The 21,380-nt window shown below is 34.6% G+C and overlaps 1 protein-coding gene across 1 annotated transcript; it reads left to right on the top strand.

Annotated features, from left to right (window-relative positions):
- Positions 1–1,215: 1,215 nt before the first annotated feature.
- On the top strand, positions 1,216–20,570 carry LOC144973140 (uncharacterized). The gene is made up of 5 exons (XM_078915236.1): positions 1,216–1,373; positions 3,208–3,283; positions 13,653–13,765; positions 18,036–18,162; positions 20,369–20,570. The coding sequence occupies exons 1-5, from the start codon at positions 1,307–1,309 to the stop codon at positions 20,490–20,492; spliced, it is 507 nt and encodes a 168-aa protein (XP_078771362.1). The 5' UTR covers positions 1,216–1,306; the 3' UTR covers positions 20,493–20,570.
- Positions 20,571–21,380: the final 810 nt, after the last annotated feature.

The following is a 21,380-nucleotide window of genomic DNA, read 5'->3' as shown; positions in this document are numbered from 1 at the left end:
GTCCGAAACACTCCGTGTTTAGTATTTTGTTCTCTTTCAAACTGTCAAATTCATTTGTGTTCATTATTTATACAGTCCTCTGCTTCTAGCAGCTTAGTATCACCCTGTCAAACTATTATCACGTCGGGGTGATAACCATGCTAAAATTAGGGAACAAAAGTGTGATGTAAAAAACTGGTTCCGATCTCATTGGAAGTTTAAAACCTCTTATCCGGAGGACTGGATACATACCCTGCGTAATTATTTTGATCTTCTGGTTTCAGAGAGATGGTATCATATTTTCTAGTCTAAATCTGCTGGTCGTCAATAAAGATCATCTATCCTCGCTATTTTACGCCCCGTAATCCGAATAATCTGCCTGTACAGGCTGCTACTTAAAATATGTATGCCAACTTATGATTCAAAATGTAACCGATTCATTATTAGTTCTTCGATGGGCTGGTTACATACACACTTCCAAGCATTTTGGAACCGGAGAAGTAGAGGGTTTGACGTCACGGCTTTTTTGACCTTTTGGATTTATAATCTAAAATATAAGACAGATTAAGTAGATGTGTTTAGTTAAGCAGAATAACTACAGATGCATGATGTGGAAAAACCTTCAATTCATAATTTCTAATTATTTTAACTTTTAATTCACTACCTTTTCATCTTGCCCACCCCGACTTATCAAAACATTGAGGCTGTAGGTCACAAATTTGTGCGTCCCTGAGATAATCAGTCGTATGGTGAGAATTTTTGTTTTTGCGTTTTTTGAAAGCCCAATGTCTCCTGAGCATTTTAATTTTTATTTGAAGCAAATGGGGTGATTTTTCATGAAGTTATGGTCATATGCATGGGCCAGGGTGTGAAACACTAATTTTGAGAAAATGGATTCCAAAGTTGACAAGAGTTGATACTAAGTATAGAATAATTAGTCTATCTTAATAAAAAAAATCAAAATGAAATATTTAGGAGTAGAATTCAATTACAATTAAAATATTTCATCAATATGTAGGAAAATGTTTGATTTAACGATTTTTGATGAGAACCAAGGACACCTGGTATAGGTGTCCTTGATGAGAACTTATTTTCCATAAAAATTGACTAAAATTGTTAATAGCTTTTCACCATGCGACTGATTATCTCAGGACGCCCACAATAATTTTAGCCGACGCGCAATTAGGTTTTCTATTTTAAAAAAGAATATATTAAGTGGCGCCAGTATTAGAATTATCTTGTAGATAAGAAAATATTCTCCAACGCAGAGGTTTGCTTGAGTTATAATATTGTCTTTACTGGCTGGAGTAGTTCCTATTCTTCCGATATGGCATTACAAAAGAATTCATATATTATTGTTATTCAGATCGCATTAGTTGCCATAAGTTGTACAGGTGAGTTAAATATTGTGTTTAGTTTTGCTGTTATAAAAATTTATAAGAATATTGGGTAATGTAAATGTTGCTGCTCGAAGCTCGAAGAAATAAATAACAATTGAATGTAAGCTTCAACAACGCCACTACCACATTATCTCATTCATCTGTAGTGTTTCATTCATCCTGTTTGTTGATAAAGGGGAAACCCGAAACGTCCATTTTATCTGTTTCCGTAATTAAATTGAAGCTTACATTCAATTCCACATTGTTAAAACTTTATAGAGCGCCGATTTTCACTTTCCGTGTCCAATGCCGCTTTACAAGACATATCTAGATTGACACGAGGATTTCAGGAAAAGTAAATTTTACAATTTTAAGAAAATTAAATGTTATAGTTGTAGATGATCTATCAGATTATGCTGATACCACAGGACTATGACAAAAAATCCTAGAGCATTTATATAGCGCAATATCCACTAAACGTGCTCAAAGCGCTTTACCTTGGGTCCCTAGCCAACAGCAACACTTAACATGCATGACGAGACATGATGCCTGTTTGGCTATATTACAAATTTTCTGACAAAGACAATCCTGTTAACGGCCAGGAACTCATTTTATACCTGAGTACGGTGAAAGAATGTGAGTAAAGAGCCTTTTCCAAGAACTCAACTATGCGCCCTCTAGACCTACCAAACCGAAGGCGAGAGTCATACACTACCACAGAGCCGCACAAGAATGTGATGTTGAAATATTAAGTTAACCAAAAATATTCTATCCTCAGTCTAGACTTGACACACTCAATATAGAATGAGAATGAGAACCTCAGGTTAAGGCAGAGAGAGAATTCCAGATTAATGATGCTACAAAGCAGAATGATCAATCAAATTTCATTCAAATCAATATTTAATCAGTGATGTTATCCCAAGTATTTTCATGTACTATATCATGCAATATCTATGTAATCTCAGGCCAATAATAGGCGTACAAAAATTCGTATTTCTAAAATAATTTATTCTTGTACGGCCCTAAGAGAGAAAAGCTGAATTTATAAGTTTTAGATTTTTTAAAAATGTATTATTCTATTTTGGGATGCCGGTGATTTGGTGGAATTAATTCATAAAATAGCGTAGTAACTTTGGAGACTTTCACATATTTCTTTTTTCTTTAAAAAAATATACTTTTCGTTTTGATAATTCTCTACGAATCACCACCACCATCATGATCATCACCATTATTTTCTACTCCTGCTACTACTACTACTGCTAATACCACTACTACTATTACTACTACTACTATTACTACTACTACTACTATTACTACTACTACTACTACTACTACTACTACTACTACTACTACTACTACTACTACTACTACTACTACTGTTACCACTACTACAACAACAACAACAACAAATGCTACTACTACCACTATTACTGCTGCTACTACTACTACTACTACTACTACTACTACTACTACTACTACTGCTACTACTACTACTACTACTACTACTACTACTACTACTACTACTACTACTACTACTACTACTACTACTACTACTACAACACTGCTATTACCACCGCCACCACTCCCACTACTACTACTACTACTACTACTACTACTACTACTACTACTACTACTACTACTACTACTACTACTATTACAACAACAATTACTACTACTGCTACTACTACAACAACAACTACAACTACTACTACTACTACTACTACTACTACTACTACTACTACTACTACTACTACTACCACCACTACCTGAGAATAATTGTTGTGAGGTGAAAATAAAATGTTTAAATGACATCAGGTTATTATGTTTTATTTTGAACTCATTATTCCAGCCTCTCTCATCGAGAAATGTTCGGAACGCAAAGTTAATGACTGCATCATAAACAACAAAAACACCAACAATTGCGTGTAAGTATGAGATGTTAATATGTTTAATTCAGGACAATTGCATCGTATCATGATCATTTTGGATTATATATATATATATATATATATTATATATATATATATATATATATATATATATATATATATATATATTACCAAAAACTGTTATAAACACTTTAAGTGCGCATTGACAAATAACTTAGATCAAATGAATAATCTATAGATAATGCCTTAACTTTTCAATATACTACTTGTGTTACTAATGATCTTTTAAAGTATCATCATCATCATCATCATCATCATCATCATCATCATCATCATCATCATCATCATCATCATCATTATCATCATCATCGTGGTCATCATCATCATCATCATCATCATCATCATCATCATCATCATCATCATCATCATAATAATAATAATGATAATAATAATAATAATAATAATAATAATAATAATAATAATAATAATAACAATAATAATAATAATAATAATAATAATAATAATAATAATAATAATAATATAATAATAATAATGATAATAATAATAATATAATATATAATAATAATAATAATAATAATATAATAATAATAATAATAATAATAATAACAATAATAATAATAATGATGATGATTGTCACAGTAAAGGTTGTTCACAATTATCTTATTAAATTTTATTTTATTAAGAACTGAATTCATCTCACTCCAGTTATATTTCAGTAGGCTTAGATAAACTTTACCTTCTAATATTAGATCGTCTTTCCTTTTATAGCCTTCCCTCGAATTAATTTCTAATTAGTGAATACTTTTCGTTCTACATTCTGTCACGTAGCCACTTATTATAAAAGCTGATAGGTCTAACATTCGACACTCACTTTCTCTCCACAATCTATGCCGGACGGCCAGTCGCTCTATTCCTTCTATATACTGTAAGATTTTTATCTTTTGGGACTTTGTAGATATTATATCTACACCATTAAGACGCCGGAGCTTTTAACTTTGATTGTATAATCTTCAAGGATCAAACCGAGCCCGCTGTCAAAGGATTACATATTAACCCATTACCAATTGCCTGGAAGTGGAATTTTACGAGTCCGACCCTGTTATCAGAGGAATAGATCATCCAAGCCATCAACTGCCTGGAAACGTAAACTTACGAACCTGACATATTATCATAAGTTACGTAAAATATTCATATCTCTATTTGTAACTGCCACGATCACTGTTTATCTCTTTTAATTAAATTTCATCATTATTTTTATTTCATTGTAAACAAATCGTTAATTGTTTTTCATTTATAGTAACTAGTAAATTCTGGGGCCTCATTCTACATATATCTTTATGCATAGTCGAGTAGCTCTTTACTCACTTGAGACCATGACATTTTGGAGGGGACACATATAAAGAATTGAATTTATTTAGTTACTTATATCTATTTCATCTAACTTTAAAGTTTAAATTGTAAAACTCTTAATTGCCCCACTTGATCATATTTTAATTGAACTCCCTATTTACAGGATTAATTTTTTTTTCTTTTTCATTTCTTCATTTAAATGGAATAGCAATTTATCCATTCATTCTTTCATTCAAATTGAATAGCATTTTATTGAATCATTCATTCATTCATTGTTCATTCATTTATTTATTCATTCATTCATTCATTCATTCATTCATTCATTCATCCATTCATTCGTTTATTCACTCATTTATCCAATCATTCATACATTTATTCCTCCCTTCATTCTTTCATTCATACATTATCCATTCATTCATTCATCTATTCACTCAGTTTTTCATTCATTCATTCATTCCTTGTCCACTTTGTTATTATATCACATATTTCATTTTGTTGTTTGATTCATTCATGAATTGTTTTCAATATGTTTACATTCCATAACGATTCATTCACCTATCATCCATTCACTCAGTGTTGTGAACACATTTTGTAACTATTGTAAATCTTACGATATTTTATTGTTTTGTATTTCAGACATCACTGTTAAACACTCTTAATGCCTAATTACAATTGTTGAATAACCATTGAACAATAGAGAGGTCCCAGCCACGAACTGAGTTAGTAAATATATCCTTCATAATTCTCTTTTACATGAGTTGGGCATCACATAGTAAGTATAGACATCGTGATTTGTTTTGCATAGTGATTTGTTTTAAATGCATTTTTGGCATATTACTGTTACCGAAAACCACTTATATATTATGTTCTGAAAAGTGAGTCTTTAAAAACTAAATAATAATAAAAGGAGTCTACTAGCCGTCGTGTTATATTTAGTGATAGATAACTTGGGATTATTTTGGCATCCTATTATTGTTATCACACTCTAGTATATTAGCGTCATTGCGAATAATTGTACACAAACTAACGACGAGTCACACACATTGGTGATACATTTTTCGTAGTAACATAGTTTAGAGTACACGCGATTGACACATTGTTATTGACACAAGTCATTATCACTCCGCATTGTATTGACACATTGCTTTATAAGATATAACGATAAAAGGCATCAAATTCAACATACATAATAAGTTGAAATAAGAGAGAGAGATTTCTAAAAATAGAACAGTTCATTCCAGTAAGTGTAAATAAATAAAACAGTCAGTAACAGTATCCTGTCAACAGGGGCGGTTGGTCACATTGTATTTAAGGCGGCACAAATCCGAAATACAGAATCAAATTTTATTGGTCTAGTTAATTTAACTTAATTTGACCTACTTTGTATGTGTGTGTGTGTGGGTGTGTATGTGTGTGTGTGTGTGTGTGTGTGTGTGTGTGGAGGGGGTATTGCAATTGTTTGAATATGTGCGTGTATTTGTGTGTGCGTGTATGTGTGTGTGTTAGAATATTAAGAGACGTACTCACAAAAGAACATCAATTATCTTGGACAAAACTTGTCTGTTAACTTTCACCTGTTCATTATAACGACTCACAGACGCAGCATGTCCTGTTTCCAACTGATTTCTTATATCTACAACGTTGAAAAGTTTATATTTAACAGCATCTGTGACATGGCTATTTGATTCAGAATGTTTCTCCAGTGCCTGAGAGATGTGCGCAATATCACTGAATCCTCCTGTTGTCCGTTATAGCATACATCACCAAAAATCAAGCAATAAAAACAATGAAGCGTTTTACGGCTTTCACTGGCAGTAAGCCATTCAACATTTTAAAAATAATCATTATTAAATCGGCGCTGTCTCCTCGGTGTGTTAGAAACTAAGTTAAAATTCACTGGTTTGTGTGGACCTAAATCTTTCACCACTATTTTCTCTTGAGGGGATAAGTGTCGGAATCGATTTTCAATTTAAAAATCAACATGATTCACGATTGGTTACAAATTACAGAAATAACTTTTTAAAATAAAATGATTCAAGATAAAAACAGGTAGGTTTCATAAACAATGACAACAGCGATAATACATTTTCTCTGAATACTAACGGTATGACACACAACTTTAGAATAATTGAATTTAAAAATCCACATTTAATTCCAAACGCAAAGCACTTGTTAACTTCACACACAATCAGCGACATCTTTATAATTATACTATTATTAGACAATGCACACAATACAAGTTGAGTAGGGATCGTTGGGAGTGTGCGGGGATGAAGGACTCCGTGGGGTCAGGGATTTTTATTTATAGTACCATGGGGCTCTTCTCGGTGCATACTTTGTTTACTGTTCTTTTTGATATTTAATATATATTTAAGCAAAACCAACAATGACAAAATATATATTTATTGCCATTCTCTTCATCCGTATATCTAAGTGAAGCAAAGCCTCTTCTTTCAGTGATAAAACTGATATGGTTTTAATTTATCCCAAGTAGGACCTCAGGGCGTGCATCGCTAGTTTGGCCGTCTTGGCCTAATTATTTTAGCAGTGAAAGACAATAGTTAGTTGGGGAGGGAGGGTGGAGGGAGATGGGGAGTGGTAACTAACTTTCTTCAAGGTACAACAGAGTATAGGATAAGGACAGGACGGCCAAACGAATACTGGCTCATATAAACAAACAAAAACTTCCCCACCACACCACACCCTCCGCTCATTGTCACCCCGCGCAGGCAACGGGGGAAAGATGAAACGTGCCGATTTGACGCTACCTTCGCGGCGCGAAGCACGAGTCATCAAATATTAAATTCAAAACAAAAAGCAGTATGTGCTAAATTTTTAATTTTATCAAAATTTTAAAATTGAAGTTTTTTGTTTGGTTGACATGCTACATGCTAATCTTCGGAAAATATAGGGCGGCACAAAACAACTTCGCTCTATTGACCGACCGCCGGTGCCTGTCAATATAATATATATAAAACATCGTAACTAATTTATTGCAAAAATGGAAGCATATAAAAGATACTTAAGTCTCGCAAAGGACTTAGAAATACCCCAGGAAAGGATATTTTCATGGTGCGAAGAGAAAATAAAAGAAGAAAAAAAAGAAAGAATTCGTAGAGAAGAAAATGAAGAAAGAATTCGTAGAGAAGAAAATGAAGAAAGAATTCGTAGAGAAGAAAATGAAGAAAGAATTCGTAGAGAAGAAAAAGAACATGAAGAAAGAATACGTAGAGAAGAACGAGAAGAAAGAGTCCAAGAAAGGGAACTAAAAAGACAAATAGCTTTAGCAGAAGAAGAAACCAAAAGGACCCAAATGATGCTGGAAATTGAAAAAACAAAAACCGGTCATGAAAGAAAACATAATAATAGTGATGAATTTTTCGTGAAACTTCCACGCATGCCAACATACGATGAACGCTCAGACTGTCTAGAATCCTTCTTACACCGATTCGAAGTTCAGGCTAAAGGTTATCGTTGGCCAGAAAGCAAATGGGCCACACCCTTGATTAACTGCTTATCCGGAGAACCGCTAAAAGTTTTCTATACCTTAACAACTGAAGATGCAGATGACTATGGTAAAATTAAAGACACTCTACTAAAAAGATTTAGATTAACGGAAGATGGTTACCAGGAAAGGTTTCACACTGCAAAACCGGAAAGTGGAGAAGACTTTAATACATTCGTGAACCGAATTACTCAATTTCTAAATCGGTGGCTTGAGTTGGCAAACGTAAAACAAGACGACTTTGCAGGCCTTTACTATCTCACGCTGAAGAATCGAATCTATCAAGCTTGCAACCCAGATTTAGTCGCATTCTTTAAAGAGAGAAAGCCAGAAAACTTGGACAAATTAAAAATCTACCCAGAAAACTTTAACAGCGCACATCCATTGACACCCCTTAGCAGAACATTGAAGGAACCATACTACGCTGCTGCTGCTCAGAGTCCAGGTACACCTAAAGTTCAGTACTCAAATAGAACGAGCCGATCAATCACTCGGAACACGCAAGTGAAACAGGATGACCATAGTAACAAACCATGGAACAAACAGTTCAATAGAGACCATAGCCGACCCTATCAAAACAAAACAAGAAATAGCACTGACAATAATACTGAGTATAAGAAAACCAACAAACCTATAATTAAATGTCAATATTGTGGAATGAAAGGCCACACAGCAGACAAATGTTACAAAATCGTGGGATATCCGAAAGAAACTGCAAATGCATCACTCCAAACAAGTGTAAATAATCAGACACGAGTAATGTCAGGAGAAAATATAAATGTGTATTGCGTGAAAGGTATGTCACTTTTAACACAAACTCACAAGTCAGGATCGCTATTTTTTTGTGAAGGCAAAGCTAATGGAACTGATTGCAAAATATTGAGAGACACAGGATGCAGTACAGTAGGAATAAAAGCATCTTTGATCAATGACGAAGACAAAACTGGAAAAACGGTACAATGCATCACATTCAGTGGCACAGTCGAAACCTTTGAAACAGCTAATGTGTACATAGAAACCCCATACTATACAGGAATAGTGGAATGCTGTATACTTCCCAACCCCGTCGCTGATGTTATTGTTGGCAATATAAAAGGTCTTAAAGACAACCCAACAGATGTAAAAGAATGGTCATTAACCCAAGAAACAGCTTGTCTAGCAGAAACAAGAAAGATGACTAAGACAACAGAGAAGCCAATGACTATTTCTCTTGAACCACAACAATTTGACAGGAACACGTTCATTGAAGAACAGAAAAAGGACCCGACTTTAACATCATATTTCAATATCGCAAACAAAGGGACGAAATCAAAAGTTGAATACATCATTGAAAAAGATATTCTGTTCAGGTAACATAGGAAAAGAAACAAAATAGCTAAACAACTGGTCACGCCGAGTATTTACAGAAACAAAATCCTTGGAATAGCGCACGATTCAATAACTTCTGGACATCTTGGGAGCTCTTCCACATTGAAGAGAATATCCGAGAATTTCACATGGCCTGGAATTACTAAAGACGTCCGAGAATATGTGAAATCGTGTGACACATGCCAAAGAAGAGTCGCAAAAGGCAGAATACCGAGATTGCCATTAGAGACAACCCCAGTTATTGAAAAAGTTTTTCAAAAAGTTGCAATTGACATTATAGGCCCTTTAACAAAATCAGATAGAAACCATACACACATACTAACACTAGTCGATTACGCAACCAGGTGGCCAGAAGCGATAGCATTGAAATCAACTACATCGGATCACATAGCTGAAGCATTGATGACAATTTTTACTAGAATAGGCATACCAAATGAGATACTGTCGGACAATGGACCCCAATTTACATCACATATGATGCATGAAACCATGAAACTCATGGGAATCCAACACTCATTCACAACTCCCTACCACCCCCAAGCAAATGGTCTTTGTGAAAGATTTAATGGCACTCTAAAGAATATGTTAAGAAAAGTGTCAGCAGAAAAACCAGATGATTGGGACAGATACTTACCAGCAATCCTATTTGCATATAGAGAAATACCCCAAGAATCTACAGGCTACTCCCCATTTGAGTTGATGTATGGACGATCACCTCGCGGCCCGATCAATATAGTAGCCGACATTTGTAAAGGGAATGAGAAGGACAATAACGAAATTATGTTTGCTTACGAATATGTAAGAAACCTGAAAGACAGAATAGAGGACACGTGTAAGCTAGCACAGGAATCCGTCACTAAAAAAGCAGAGACATACAAGGAATACTCCGATCGAAAAAGCAAGTCAAGAAAATTTGAGATTGGTGACAAAGTACTAATACTCTTACCCGATGACTCGAGTAAACTTTTAGCTACATGGAAAGGACCATTCAAAATAACAGCAGTAAAATCTAATGTTAATTACGAGATTAAAATTAACAACACAACAAAGACATTCCATGCAAATATGCTAAAAAAATATTGTGATAGAGACACAGTGTCGCAACCTATGTTTACTAATATCGAAGCTTCAAATGCAGGATTGATCATACCGTTGGTCATGGGACACAGACACCCGAGACAGAAAAACAAACAAAAATCGCACAATTGCAACCACCTAAGACAAAAAAAGAAGTACGCAAAGTACTTGGGCTCCTAAATTTTTACAGGAAATACATTTACAACTTCGCGCACATCGCGACACCGCTAACAAATCTGACAAAGAATGGGTCACCGAACAAAATTGTTTGGACAGAAGCGTGTCAGAATAGCTTTAACCAATTAAAGGCATTACTCTGTTCAGAACCAATTCTTAAATTACCCGACATATCAAAAGAATTTGTTGTAAGAACTGACGCGTCTGATAAGGGCATCGCAGGTGTACTATTACAGGAACATGAGGGAACTCTAATGCCTTGCTTATATGCAAGCAGAAAATTATTGGACAGAGAATCACGATACTCTGTAATAGAGCGTGAAGGACTGGCCATCGTCTTTGCTTTAAAGACATTCAGCAGATATCTACTGCTAAAAGAGTTTGTGGTCGAAACGGACCATAAACCACTCACGTACATAAGAAATAACAAAATGAATAATAGTAGAGTACTAAGGTGGAGTCTATTTTTGCAAAATTACACTTTCAGTATCTCTCACATACCAGGCTGTGAAAATATTCACGCCGACCTACTTTCTCGATTAGTGTAATGACGTGAGAAGGGTATAACTTAACCTCCCATGCATACTGTTAGTTACCTCGCAAACTATGCCAAATCAGAACGCACAAATTCGATAATTTTATTTGTAAACATGATGACCAACTTAATGTAACATTGAGTATTGTTTGGATATATATACCATACCCATTCATGATTTGGGAAATCTTCTCTTTATCTATTATTGTTATGAATTTTCACTCATTTATGATTAATAATTGAAATGTCAATATTCCATTTACATTTTCATTCATTTCATTCAGTAAATTACCTTCATATCATCGACTTAAATCATGCTTCATTGCCATCACTATTGTTTATCACAATGATTTGTAATCACATTGCCATCATGTTGTTCATCACAATGATTTGTAATCACAATCTTTCATTGTTATTGTCACCCATTCATATACCTACGTTAATATAAACATTTCCATGTCTAGTTAATAAATAATTTAATTGTAGCACAAATCATAACAATGGATTAATGCTAGAGTATCATGATAGTAAATCTACTTCCGTTTGTAAAATCTATCTTTCCCATAATGGTTAAAGAGTATATTTTAAACGTGGGTGGGGGGTGTCACAGTAAAAGTTGTTCACAATTATCTTATTAAATTTTATTTTATTAAGAACTGAATTCATCTCACTCCAGTTATATTTCAGTAGGCTTAGATAAACTTTACCTTCTAATATTAGATCGTCTTTCCTTTTATAGCCTTCCCTCGAATTAATTTCTAATTAGTGAATACTTTTCGTTCTACATTCTGTCACGTAGCCACTTATTATAAAAGCTGATAGGTCTAACATTCGACACTCACTTTCTCTCCACAATCTATGCCGGACGGCCAGTCGCTCTATTCCTTCTATATACTGTAAGATTTTTATCTTTTGGGACTTTGTAGATATTATATCTACACCATTAAGACGCCGGAGCTTTTAACTTTGATTGTATAATCTTCAAGGATCAAACCGAGCCCGCTGTCAAAGGATTACATATTAACCCATTACCAATTGCCTGGAAGTGGAATTTTACGAGTCCGATCCTGTTATCAGAGGAATAGATCATCCAAGCCCATCAACTGCCTGGAAACGTAAACTTACGAACCTGACATATTATCATAAGTTACGTAAAATATTCATATCTCTATTTGTAACTGCCACGATCACTGTTTATCTCTTTTAATTAAATTTCATCATTATTTTTATTTCATTGTAAACAAATCGTTAATTGTTTTTCATTTATAGTAACTAGTAAATTCTGGGGCCTCATTATACATATATCTTTATGCATAGTCGAGTAGCTCTTTACTCACTTGAGACCATGACAATGATGATGATGATGATGATGATGATTTTAATAATACTTGTAGTAGTAGTAGTAGTAGTAGTAGTAGTAGTAGTAGTAGTAGTAGTAGTAATAGTAATAACAACAATAAAAAAAAATAATATTAATAATAATAATAATAATAATAATAATAATAATAATAATAATGATAATAATGATAATAATGATAATAATGATAATAATCATAATAATAATCATAATAATAATAATAATAATAATAATAATAATAATAATAATAATAATAATAATAATAATAATGATAAACTACTACTACTACTACTACTACTACTACTACTACTACTACTACTACTACTAAAAAAAAATTTAAAAAAATTGAGCTTTTATATAGGGCTATATCCACTTAACGTGCTCAAAGCGCTTTACAAGGGCTCCCTGGTCAACAGCAACATTTAACATGTAGGACGAGACATGACGCCTGTTAGGCGATATTACAATTTTTCGGACAAAGACAACGCTGTTAACGGCCAGGTACTCATTTTACACCTGAGTACGGTGAGAGAATGTGAGTAAAGAGTCTTTTCCAAGGACTCAAGTATGCGTCGAGCGAGGCTCGAAACCAGAACCTTCTGATCCGAAAGCGAGTGTCATACCACTAGACCACGTAGCCGCATACTACTACTACTACTACTACTACTACTACTACTACTACTACTACTACTACTAATGGTAATAATAATAATAATAATAATAATAATAATAATAATAATAATAATAATAATAATGATACAACAACAACAACAACAACAACTACTACTACTACTACTACTACTACTACTACTACTACTACTACTATATCTACTACTACTACTAATGGTAATAATAATAATAATAATAATAATGATAATGATAATGATAATAATGATAATGATAATGATAATGATAATGATAATAATAATAATAATAATAATAATAATAGGGATTATCTATTGGAGAGGAATGATGTCATCTTAAGTTATTCTCATCTGAACTTGTTATTTACCAGCTTTCACGAAAAAGCAATCCTTTGTATCAACGAGTTCCTCGACGAATGCCACGGAAGTAACAGGATACTTGCGGACAGAGAGATCAATTTTTTGAATCTTAACAGTTGCCCAGGTAAGTACGACGCCCATAGATAGTTCGAAGATGACGTCACTCAGGTCTTTGTTATTGTTTTTTGCCATCCTCGTTTATGAGTAATGCTCACTGAACTGTATTAACCTGACTATAAACGTTCATGGATACACACAGTTTTGTGTTGGTCCGTTATACTTCCGGATGGCAATGTTATGAGCTTCTAAGCCAAGCGCATATTATCTATACGCTTCAACAGTCGTAACGTCACTTCCCCCGTAATGACGCATGGTAACTTAGTAACTGACTCTAAACTATCGGAACAATGGCGGACGCCCTTATGAAATATTTCTCTGACGAGCATAAAAGCGAATACAGATGGAAAAAAACCCCATTATAAATCTGATCATGTTTTGATTGTTACACATTCTGATCATAAGACATATGTAAAGTTCTAGCCAGCATGAAGAATAAATAGTGCCGATTTTCTCTGTTTAGAACCGCCGTTGCTGGGCGACCTGACATCAGACTATTGAATCCAATTTAAGGCCAGCGCTATTCAGATTTTGATATCGAACAGCACTTTAGCAACCGAGATCCTTATGGGTATTTAATAGTGGCAAATGCCAAAGCTCGGTATCTGATAACATTAAAAAGTATAACCATTTCGTTTTCGCAATGCACTTCAACAGATTTATCTTTCTTCTTGGCTCTTGAGTCTTGTCTGGTCTCATAATCAAAGTCAAATGACACTTCAATCATCTTTTTTTTTTGCGCAGTGTTTGCAAGTGAAAATAGTTGGAAGCATACCAATTTGCCATAGGCCCAGTTTGTCACAGACCCAGTGTGTCGCAGGCCCAGTTTTGTCACAGGTCGACCCTTCTTCGACTATGCCCGGTGCATGATAAAGATCTGAACTAGTGTGTATGAAAAGTGCCAGACAAAAGCAAGAATTAAAAATAGAAGAAAAAAAAAACATCCCCCAAAAATAGGTCTACCTCGACTGGGGATCGAATCTCAGACCTTCTGATTACCGGTCTGACGTGCCACCATTACACCACAGAGGCTCCCGATAGTTGGGACAATTTTAATACCTATATTCTTCACAAGGGTACTCGTTTTAAGCTGTAAACCCTCGCTTGCATCAAACAACACATACATTGATATGTGCATGGTGGAAGTTATTACTGACACTCTCAAAAATGTAAATAAATGATTGATTGATCGTATGGATTAAATCTTATTTGTCAATGGGTTTTTAACAAAAGAACAATAATTTTTTTTGAAATTTACATAGTAATTTGATTTAATTTGCATGCAAAAAAAAACAAAAAAGAAAAAAAAAAAAGAAAAGAAAAATGAACAACACGAGCTGAATTGACATTTTAGAGGGACTATCTCTACACCGCTAATTTGAAGGTGAAGAATAAAGAAACTTTAGTTACAAGTTGTAATACCACTACAACTACAATGTTAAAGTGCTGTAATTATTACTGTCGTCTATACTCAAATACTGAAGTGAAATAATAAAGCGATCTTCTTCACGAGTCTTATTTCAAGACATAATTATGTTTCTTTTAAAGGTTTGTGTGAAAAACGTGTTCATTGCAACTGGAAGTTATGAGGGGTAACTTGAAAGGCTCAAATTAATGTAGGGGTACAAAAAATATTCTAGAGTAAGATAAATAAACTGGTATCTTATATGCAGGACAACATAAAACAAAAACTTAAGTAATATTATGCATATCATTCTGTAAATCAGATTTATGGTCTAACAAAGGAAGACAAAGAAATCTAAGGGCTACTTGGGCTAATAATCTGGAGCCCGCGACAAACTGGGTCTGTGAAAAAAATATGTCTGTGACAAACTGGGTCTCTGACAGACTGGGCATGAAGAAGAAGAAGAAGAAGAAGAAGGAGAAGAAGAAGAAGAAGGAGAAGAAGGAGAAGGAGAAGAAGAAGAAGAAGGAGGAGGAGGAGGAGGAGGAGGAGGAGGAGGAGGAGGAGGACACGTTGAAGTGTTGTAGAATAGGTCATAATGATCGCAAATCTTTGACCCTGACATTGTGCCCTTGGTGAGGCACTTCACAATATTACCCTTCTTAACTTATCTGGCTATAAGGAATGCTAATGTAAAAGCTGCAACAGGCAAATGTTACTGTATGAATAACAAATTGTAACTGACATGGCCTGCACGGTGAATATTATTTGAAAATTTGTGAGGCTTGTGGGTATGGTAAAACCCTTGAAATCTCTTTAGAAATTTGAATTATAAAATTATTTTTATACTAACTTTTCGAACAATACTGACTGACATTTTTGTATCATTTTTTTCGAGTAATACAGAATCATTGTGAGTGAGCTCAACTGTAAATTTGGATTTCAATCATTGCATTTTTTTGTTTTTGATGGGCTGTTTTCTAAAACTGTTGAACTTTCATAAGCAGATGTTTATCATTTTTACTGTGTGATGTGACTGTACTATCCACTACAACAAAATCTATATTTAATTCATTCAAGCCTAACCCTTCTTTCCACTCTCCCAAGAAATGTTTGGTACTTTTCAAAATTGATAACAATTTATATTTTTAAACTAAGGTACTCAATCTAAAAGAAATTTGACATGTAAACATTATTTTATTCAACTACAAATGTGAAAAATATAGACAGTAACTTAAAGGGGCGGTTTTTGGTCCTTTAAAAAATCTTTAATAATCTGTACTGGGCGGTTTTAATAATTCTATATCGTCATTATAAGATAAAATACTAACATTTTTGGTGAAAAAAATACATTATCTGTGTTGATGCCCGTTTTGCGTCATGATTTTGGGGGTCTGGCATAAAAAAATATATATCTTACAATCTTGTGGCAAATTATCTGCAAAAACTAATGAAGGAATAACCGCCATATTCTTCCCTCTTATCAATATTGTAGCATTTTTGTGTCACCATAGAGAGATTTTACAGATTTAGCTTATGGGATTTGTATTAGAACATTACAAAGTTTTCGAATCATAATTTTATGTCAAAATTGATGTTTTAAAAATTTATATTTTTGATTATAATATCTAAGTCAAAATACATATACCCTATAAATATCTCTGTGGTGACATAATACATTATCTCTGTGATAACTGGAAATTTTCAGACAATTTCTTGGAATAATTGACACAGGGCCATACCGTACAGGGCCATACACCCCCCCCCCCCATATTGAGAAAAAAAAAGCAAAATAACTCTCCGTTTTTCACACTTTCCTTACCAACTATAATCTTTTCGTCTGCGTGTATGTATGTATGTGTGTATATATATATATATATATATATATATATATATATATATATATATATATATATATATATAATATATTATATTGTGTGTGTGTGTGTGTGTGTTTGTGAGCGCGCGCGTGTGTGTTTTTCACTTTAGCTCGAACCCTTAGATAATGATCGATTAACTCTCTCCTTTCCGATGATTTTCTGTGTTTTCCCCAAAATGGCAGGCTTACCCATCAGAAAAATTGATTTTTTAAACTCAAACAATCTCTCTACAAAACAACTTTATGTTCTTATTAATTAAACAAAGAGCATTGTGATGTACAAAATAAATTTGAATAAGAAAAAAATGTATATTGTTTCGTAACACATGTGACGATTTTGATGTAGGTTGTAAGGAGCGGGTTAAGAAAACCTGATTCTTCCAAATGTCTTAAACATGTAACCTCGGTGTATCTGGTGCGATATGTATTGGCAATGGTGCGTGGTTAATTAAATAATATTATGTTTATTTAGTTAATGCTTTCTGGTCAGATGGAAGAAGTGCTTTGTTACAGCACGGCAGTACTAGTGTGACACCACACACATACACACACACACATACACACACACACACACTCACACTCTCTCTCTCTCTCTCTCTCTCTCACACACACACACACACACCAACACGTGTGACCCCCCCCCCCCTCCCCCGCCGCCTCTAGAATAATAAGTGAATAATTACAATTTAAAAAAAAAAACATTAGGTGTAAAAGATCGATACGACACGAAACAACAAATCATCAACAACAAAAACAAAAATGATGATGATGATGATGATGATGATGATGACGATGATAATAATAATAATAATAACAATGACAATTATAATTTAAAATTCACTGACATTAAATTTGACTGTCTCCTTGCCCAGAGTACAATACTACTGATATGATTTTAATAATTCTTTTTCAAAAATTATTTATCTCTCTCTCTCTCTCTCTCTCTCTCTCTCTCTCTCTCTCTCTCCCCCCCCCCCCCCCCCTTCTTCTTAGGTCTGGGAGATGGCCAATGCTATTTCGCTGCTCTCTCGGATTGTTTGTCTCACTTTAAGCTACCGGATTCGTTCTTCAGTGATGGCAAAATCGCACCAAGTACGGAAGACTGCAAGTCCGTTTCCCAGTACGCAAAGCTATTCTCGCATTAAAACACATATTAATAATAATAATTTAAAAAAACAAATAAAAAAAACCCGCACACATCATACATATATAAATAACTAAATAATTTTAATGTAGCTACATATTATTTTATATTTTGTTTGACAAAACATCTAATCAGATTTTAATCTTGCATCAATGCCTTATCGCTAGCTTTTTTAAAAACTTCACTCATGCATATATTCGGTATAGCTGTAATGTGTATTTGTAAGGTGTGTAGTATGTGTTTTTGTGTGTATGAGTGTGTGCGTGTTTGTGCTTGTTATTGAATTTACGGCACAATGATGCAACAATTTTAAAAATACCTATGTCAAATTTAATTTTGCTTAATATCATAACTTGGTGGAAACAGCAAATCAAGAAAGAAAAAAAATGAGCTTTCATATAGCGCAATATCCACTAAATGTGCTCAAAGCGCTTTACAGGGTGTCCCTGGACAACAGCAACATTTAACATGTAGGGCGGGACATGACGAGTGTTAGGCGAAATTACACTTTTTTCGGACCGGGACAACGCTGTTAACGGTCAGGTACTCATTTTACACCTGAGTACTGTGAGAGAATGTGAGTAAAGAGCCTTCTCCAAGGAATCTACTATGCACTAGCGAGGCTCGAACCCAGGACCTTCCGATCCGAAAGCAAGTGTCATATCATATCACTAGACCATAGGAGGGATATATTGCTTTATAGATAACATTTAACACTTTGATTCACGATACTACACTAGCGCAATGAAAATTGAATGCGATGCCTACTCGAAAATGAAGATGACACACATCAGTGCTTACAAATCGTTTTGTTTGTTTGTTTTTAAGGGTTTTACGGCGCTTGCAACACATTAAGGTAATATCAGCGCCAGTAAAAAGGAAGAAAATGGGAAAGTAAAAAGTTCTAGAATTACAATTAAAGCACCCAAGAAAAGGGAAGACAAAAGGGGAATTGGTTCAAATAGGAAACAGATGTAGATTCCAAGAGCACACTATCAAAGTACTTAGTTTGAGATCACCTAAAAGTCTCATCCAGACACAAGCACAGGTCCCCACTAAGAGGAATACACTCAAATGTTTATAAATCATATATAATATGTATACAAAGCATAATACGGTGCATAACAGAAAGATGATTTACAAGGAAAAAAATATAATCTCCCAAAACTAACTCTACATTTGACTGTTTCCCTCTCAGCCAGGGTATCCGGCCGGGCCAGGACAAAACCAAGTAATCTCATTCCAAGACAAAGACAGCAAGCAAGTTGGAAAATATATAGGGGGATAGAAGACACAGTAAGTACCTCCCTGCCCACTATGGGGGGTCAGGAACCCCACTCAGGCATTAATAAATCATGCGGTCTTCATTTAGCATCTCGAAGTATGATCGATCGTCATTCGTCTTGATGCATGCAACACTCTTGGGCTCATGAATTTCACAAGATGTCGGAATTACTACTTGGGGACTAGATAGCTTTCCGCTCTTCGACCAATACTGCTGTCAAATCGTTGCCATTCTCAATGTTATAAGTTATCATGTCTACCACTGAGACGCCTTAGCATAATATCCCATACGTTCTCGACGAAGTTCGTGTCTGGATTTCAAGTGATGGCAAGCTATACCATTAACATTTTGATCGTTTAATTATTTATTATGTCTTACGAAAATCGACGAGTGTTGACGCGAGTTGACCTGTTGGAAGATGCTCAGTTGCGTATCGAGAATATTATTATACTAAGCACCAATCGCGTTTGTTCATCCTTATGTGCGCGGTTTTGTCTCTCTTTAAAAATATATATATATTTTTTTTGTCGTTGTCATTTTTGTGAGTGTGGATAATCTCGTATTATCACAGGCGATGCCACTCACCTAATCCTTCCGTCGTGAGACTTGTATCAGAATTAATTAAGTTATTGAATCAAACTAAGAACAGAAATATAAGATATTCAGTTGTGATACCAGGGTGTCGTCGCAATTATGCAATCAATCATCTCTGGCTTAATTGCACTCTGAGCCCTCTGTTTATTTTGGAGTAGATGCGCGGTATAAATGTATATCATTATAATTGCTGCTGTTATTGTGTCCACCAGTGTGTGTGTGTGTGTGTGTGTGTGTGTGTATGTGTCTATAGGTGCTTGTGTTTGTGTATGTTTGTTTTAAAACCTCTGTTATCTTTTCCAGATCAGCGATAACGGCAAAGAATTGTCTGAAGAATGTCAAGGTCAAGTGTCCAATTGCTGATATTAAGCCGTCTCTGAAGATGATTGAGGATGACTTGAAGAAGATTTGTGGGCACGAAAAATAAGACCATGCTTGAATATTGCCTCCAACAGAGTTTTCATATTCAAACTTTCCAATAAAAGCGAGCGAAATGTGAAAAAAATGATGATTTGTACTAATTATTTGAAAAAAAAAATCCACTTATTCGTCTCCAAGATGAAATGTTTCTTTAAGGTCTATCCCAAGGGAAGACTTGAATAACAGGCGTCACACGCAGTGCAGCTAGGATGGGGTGACTTGTTTAAGTCCACACAGCGCAAATAGGATCAGAAACAAAGGCAATACCAGCACCACTTTGCTCGCTGTCCTCCATAACTTGGCAGGGAAATATTCAGAATGTTGGTATAAAATACATTTTTTTGTATCCGAGTCCTTGATCTAATTTTTTTTATCTATAAGATACACCAGTAAAAATTATCACATATTTTTTTATCTTAAAAAAATGGACTTTGTATTTTTGGTTGCAACAACCCTTCAGTGACCCTTCCAATACGAGCATTTGATGCTATGTGTTTTGGTAAAATATTTACAACACCCGCCAGCCGGATATAACGTACCAACACTTAAAACTATGGGTAAGCTTAAACGTTTTTTAGTCTGATTGATATATTTTAGTGAAAATGCTGTCTAAAAACAATAACAAAGAGCTGAATGACGTCCCCTCTGTAGATTTTCTTATCCGAATGTAAGAATAGCGATACCTATCCCCCCCCCCCCTTCCTCCACACCCCCGCCCCGTCTAAAGCAACCATTGCTTTGCACTTTGAATCGTACAAATTAATGAGATTATCTGGCACTCTGAGATGACAAAGTCATTCCCGATTGGTATCTCTTATAATGTGTTCCCTTTTAACCCTCTCCTTACCACCTATTGGAAAATCGTCATATGATGCAACCGTCACTTTTCTCATCC

Source organism: Berghia stephanieae, chromosome 5 (genome assembly GCF_034508935.2).
Source record: "Berghia stephanieae isolate SIO BIC M18660-M18661 chromosome 5, UCSD_Bste_1.3, whole genome shotgun sequence".
NCBI lineage: Eukaryota > Metazoa > Mollusca > Gastropoda > Nudibranchia > Aeolidiidae > Berghia > Berghia stephanieae.
The sequence above is the reverse complement of the archived record's forward strand: the minus strand, read 5'-3'. Positions and strand labels throughout refer to the sequence as shown.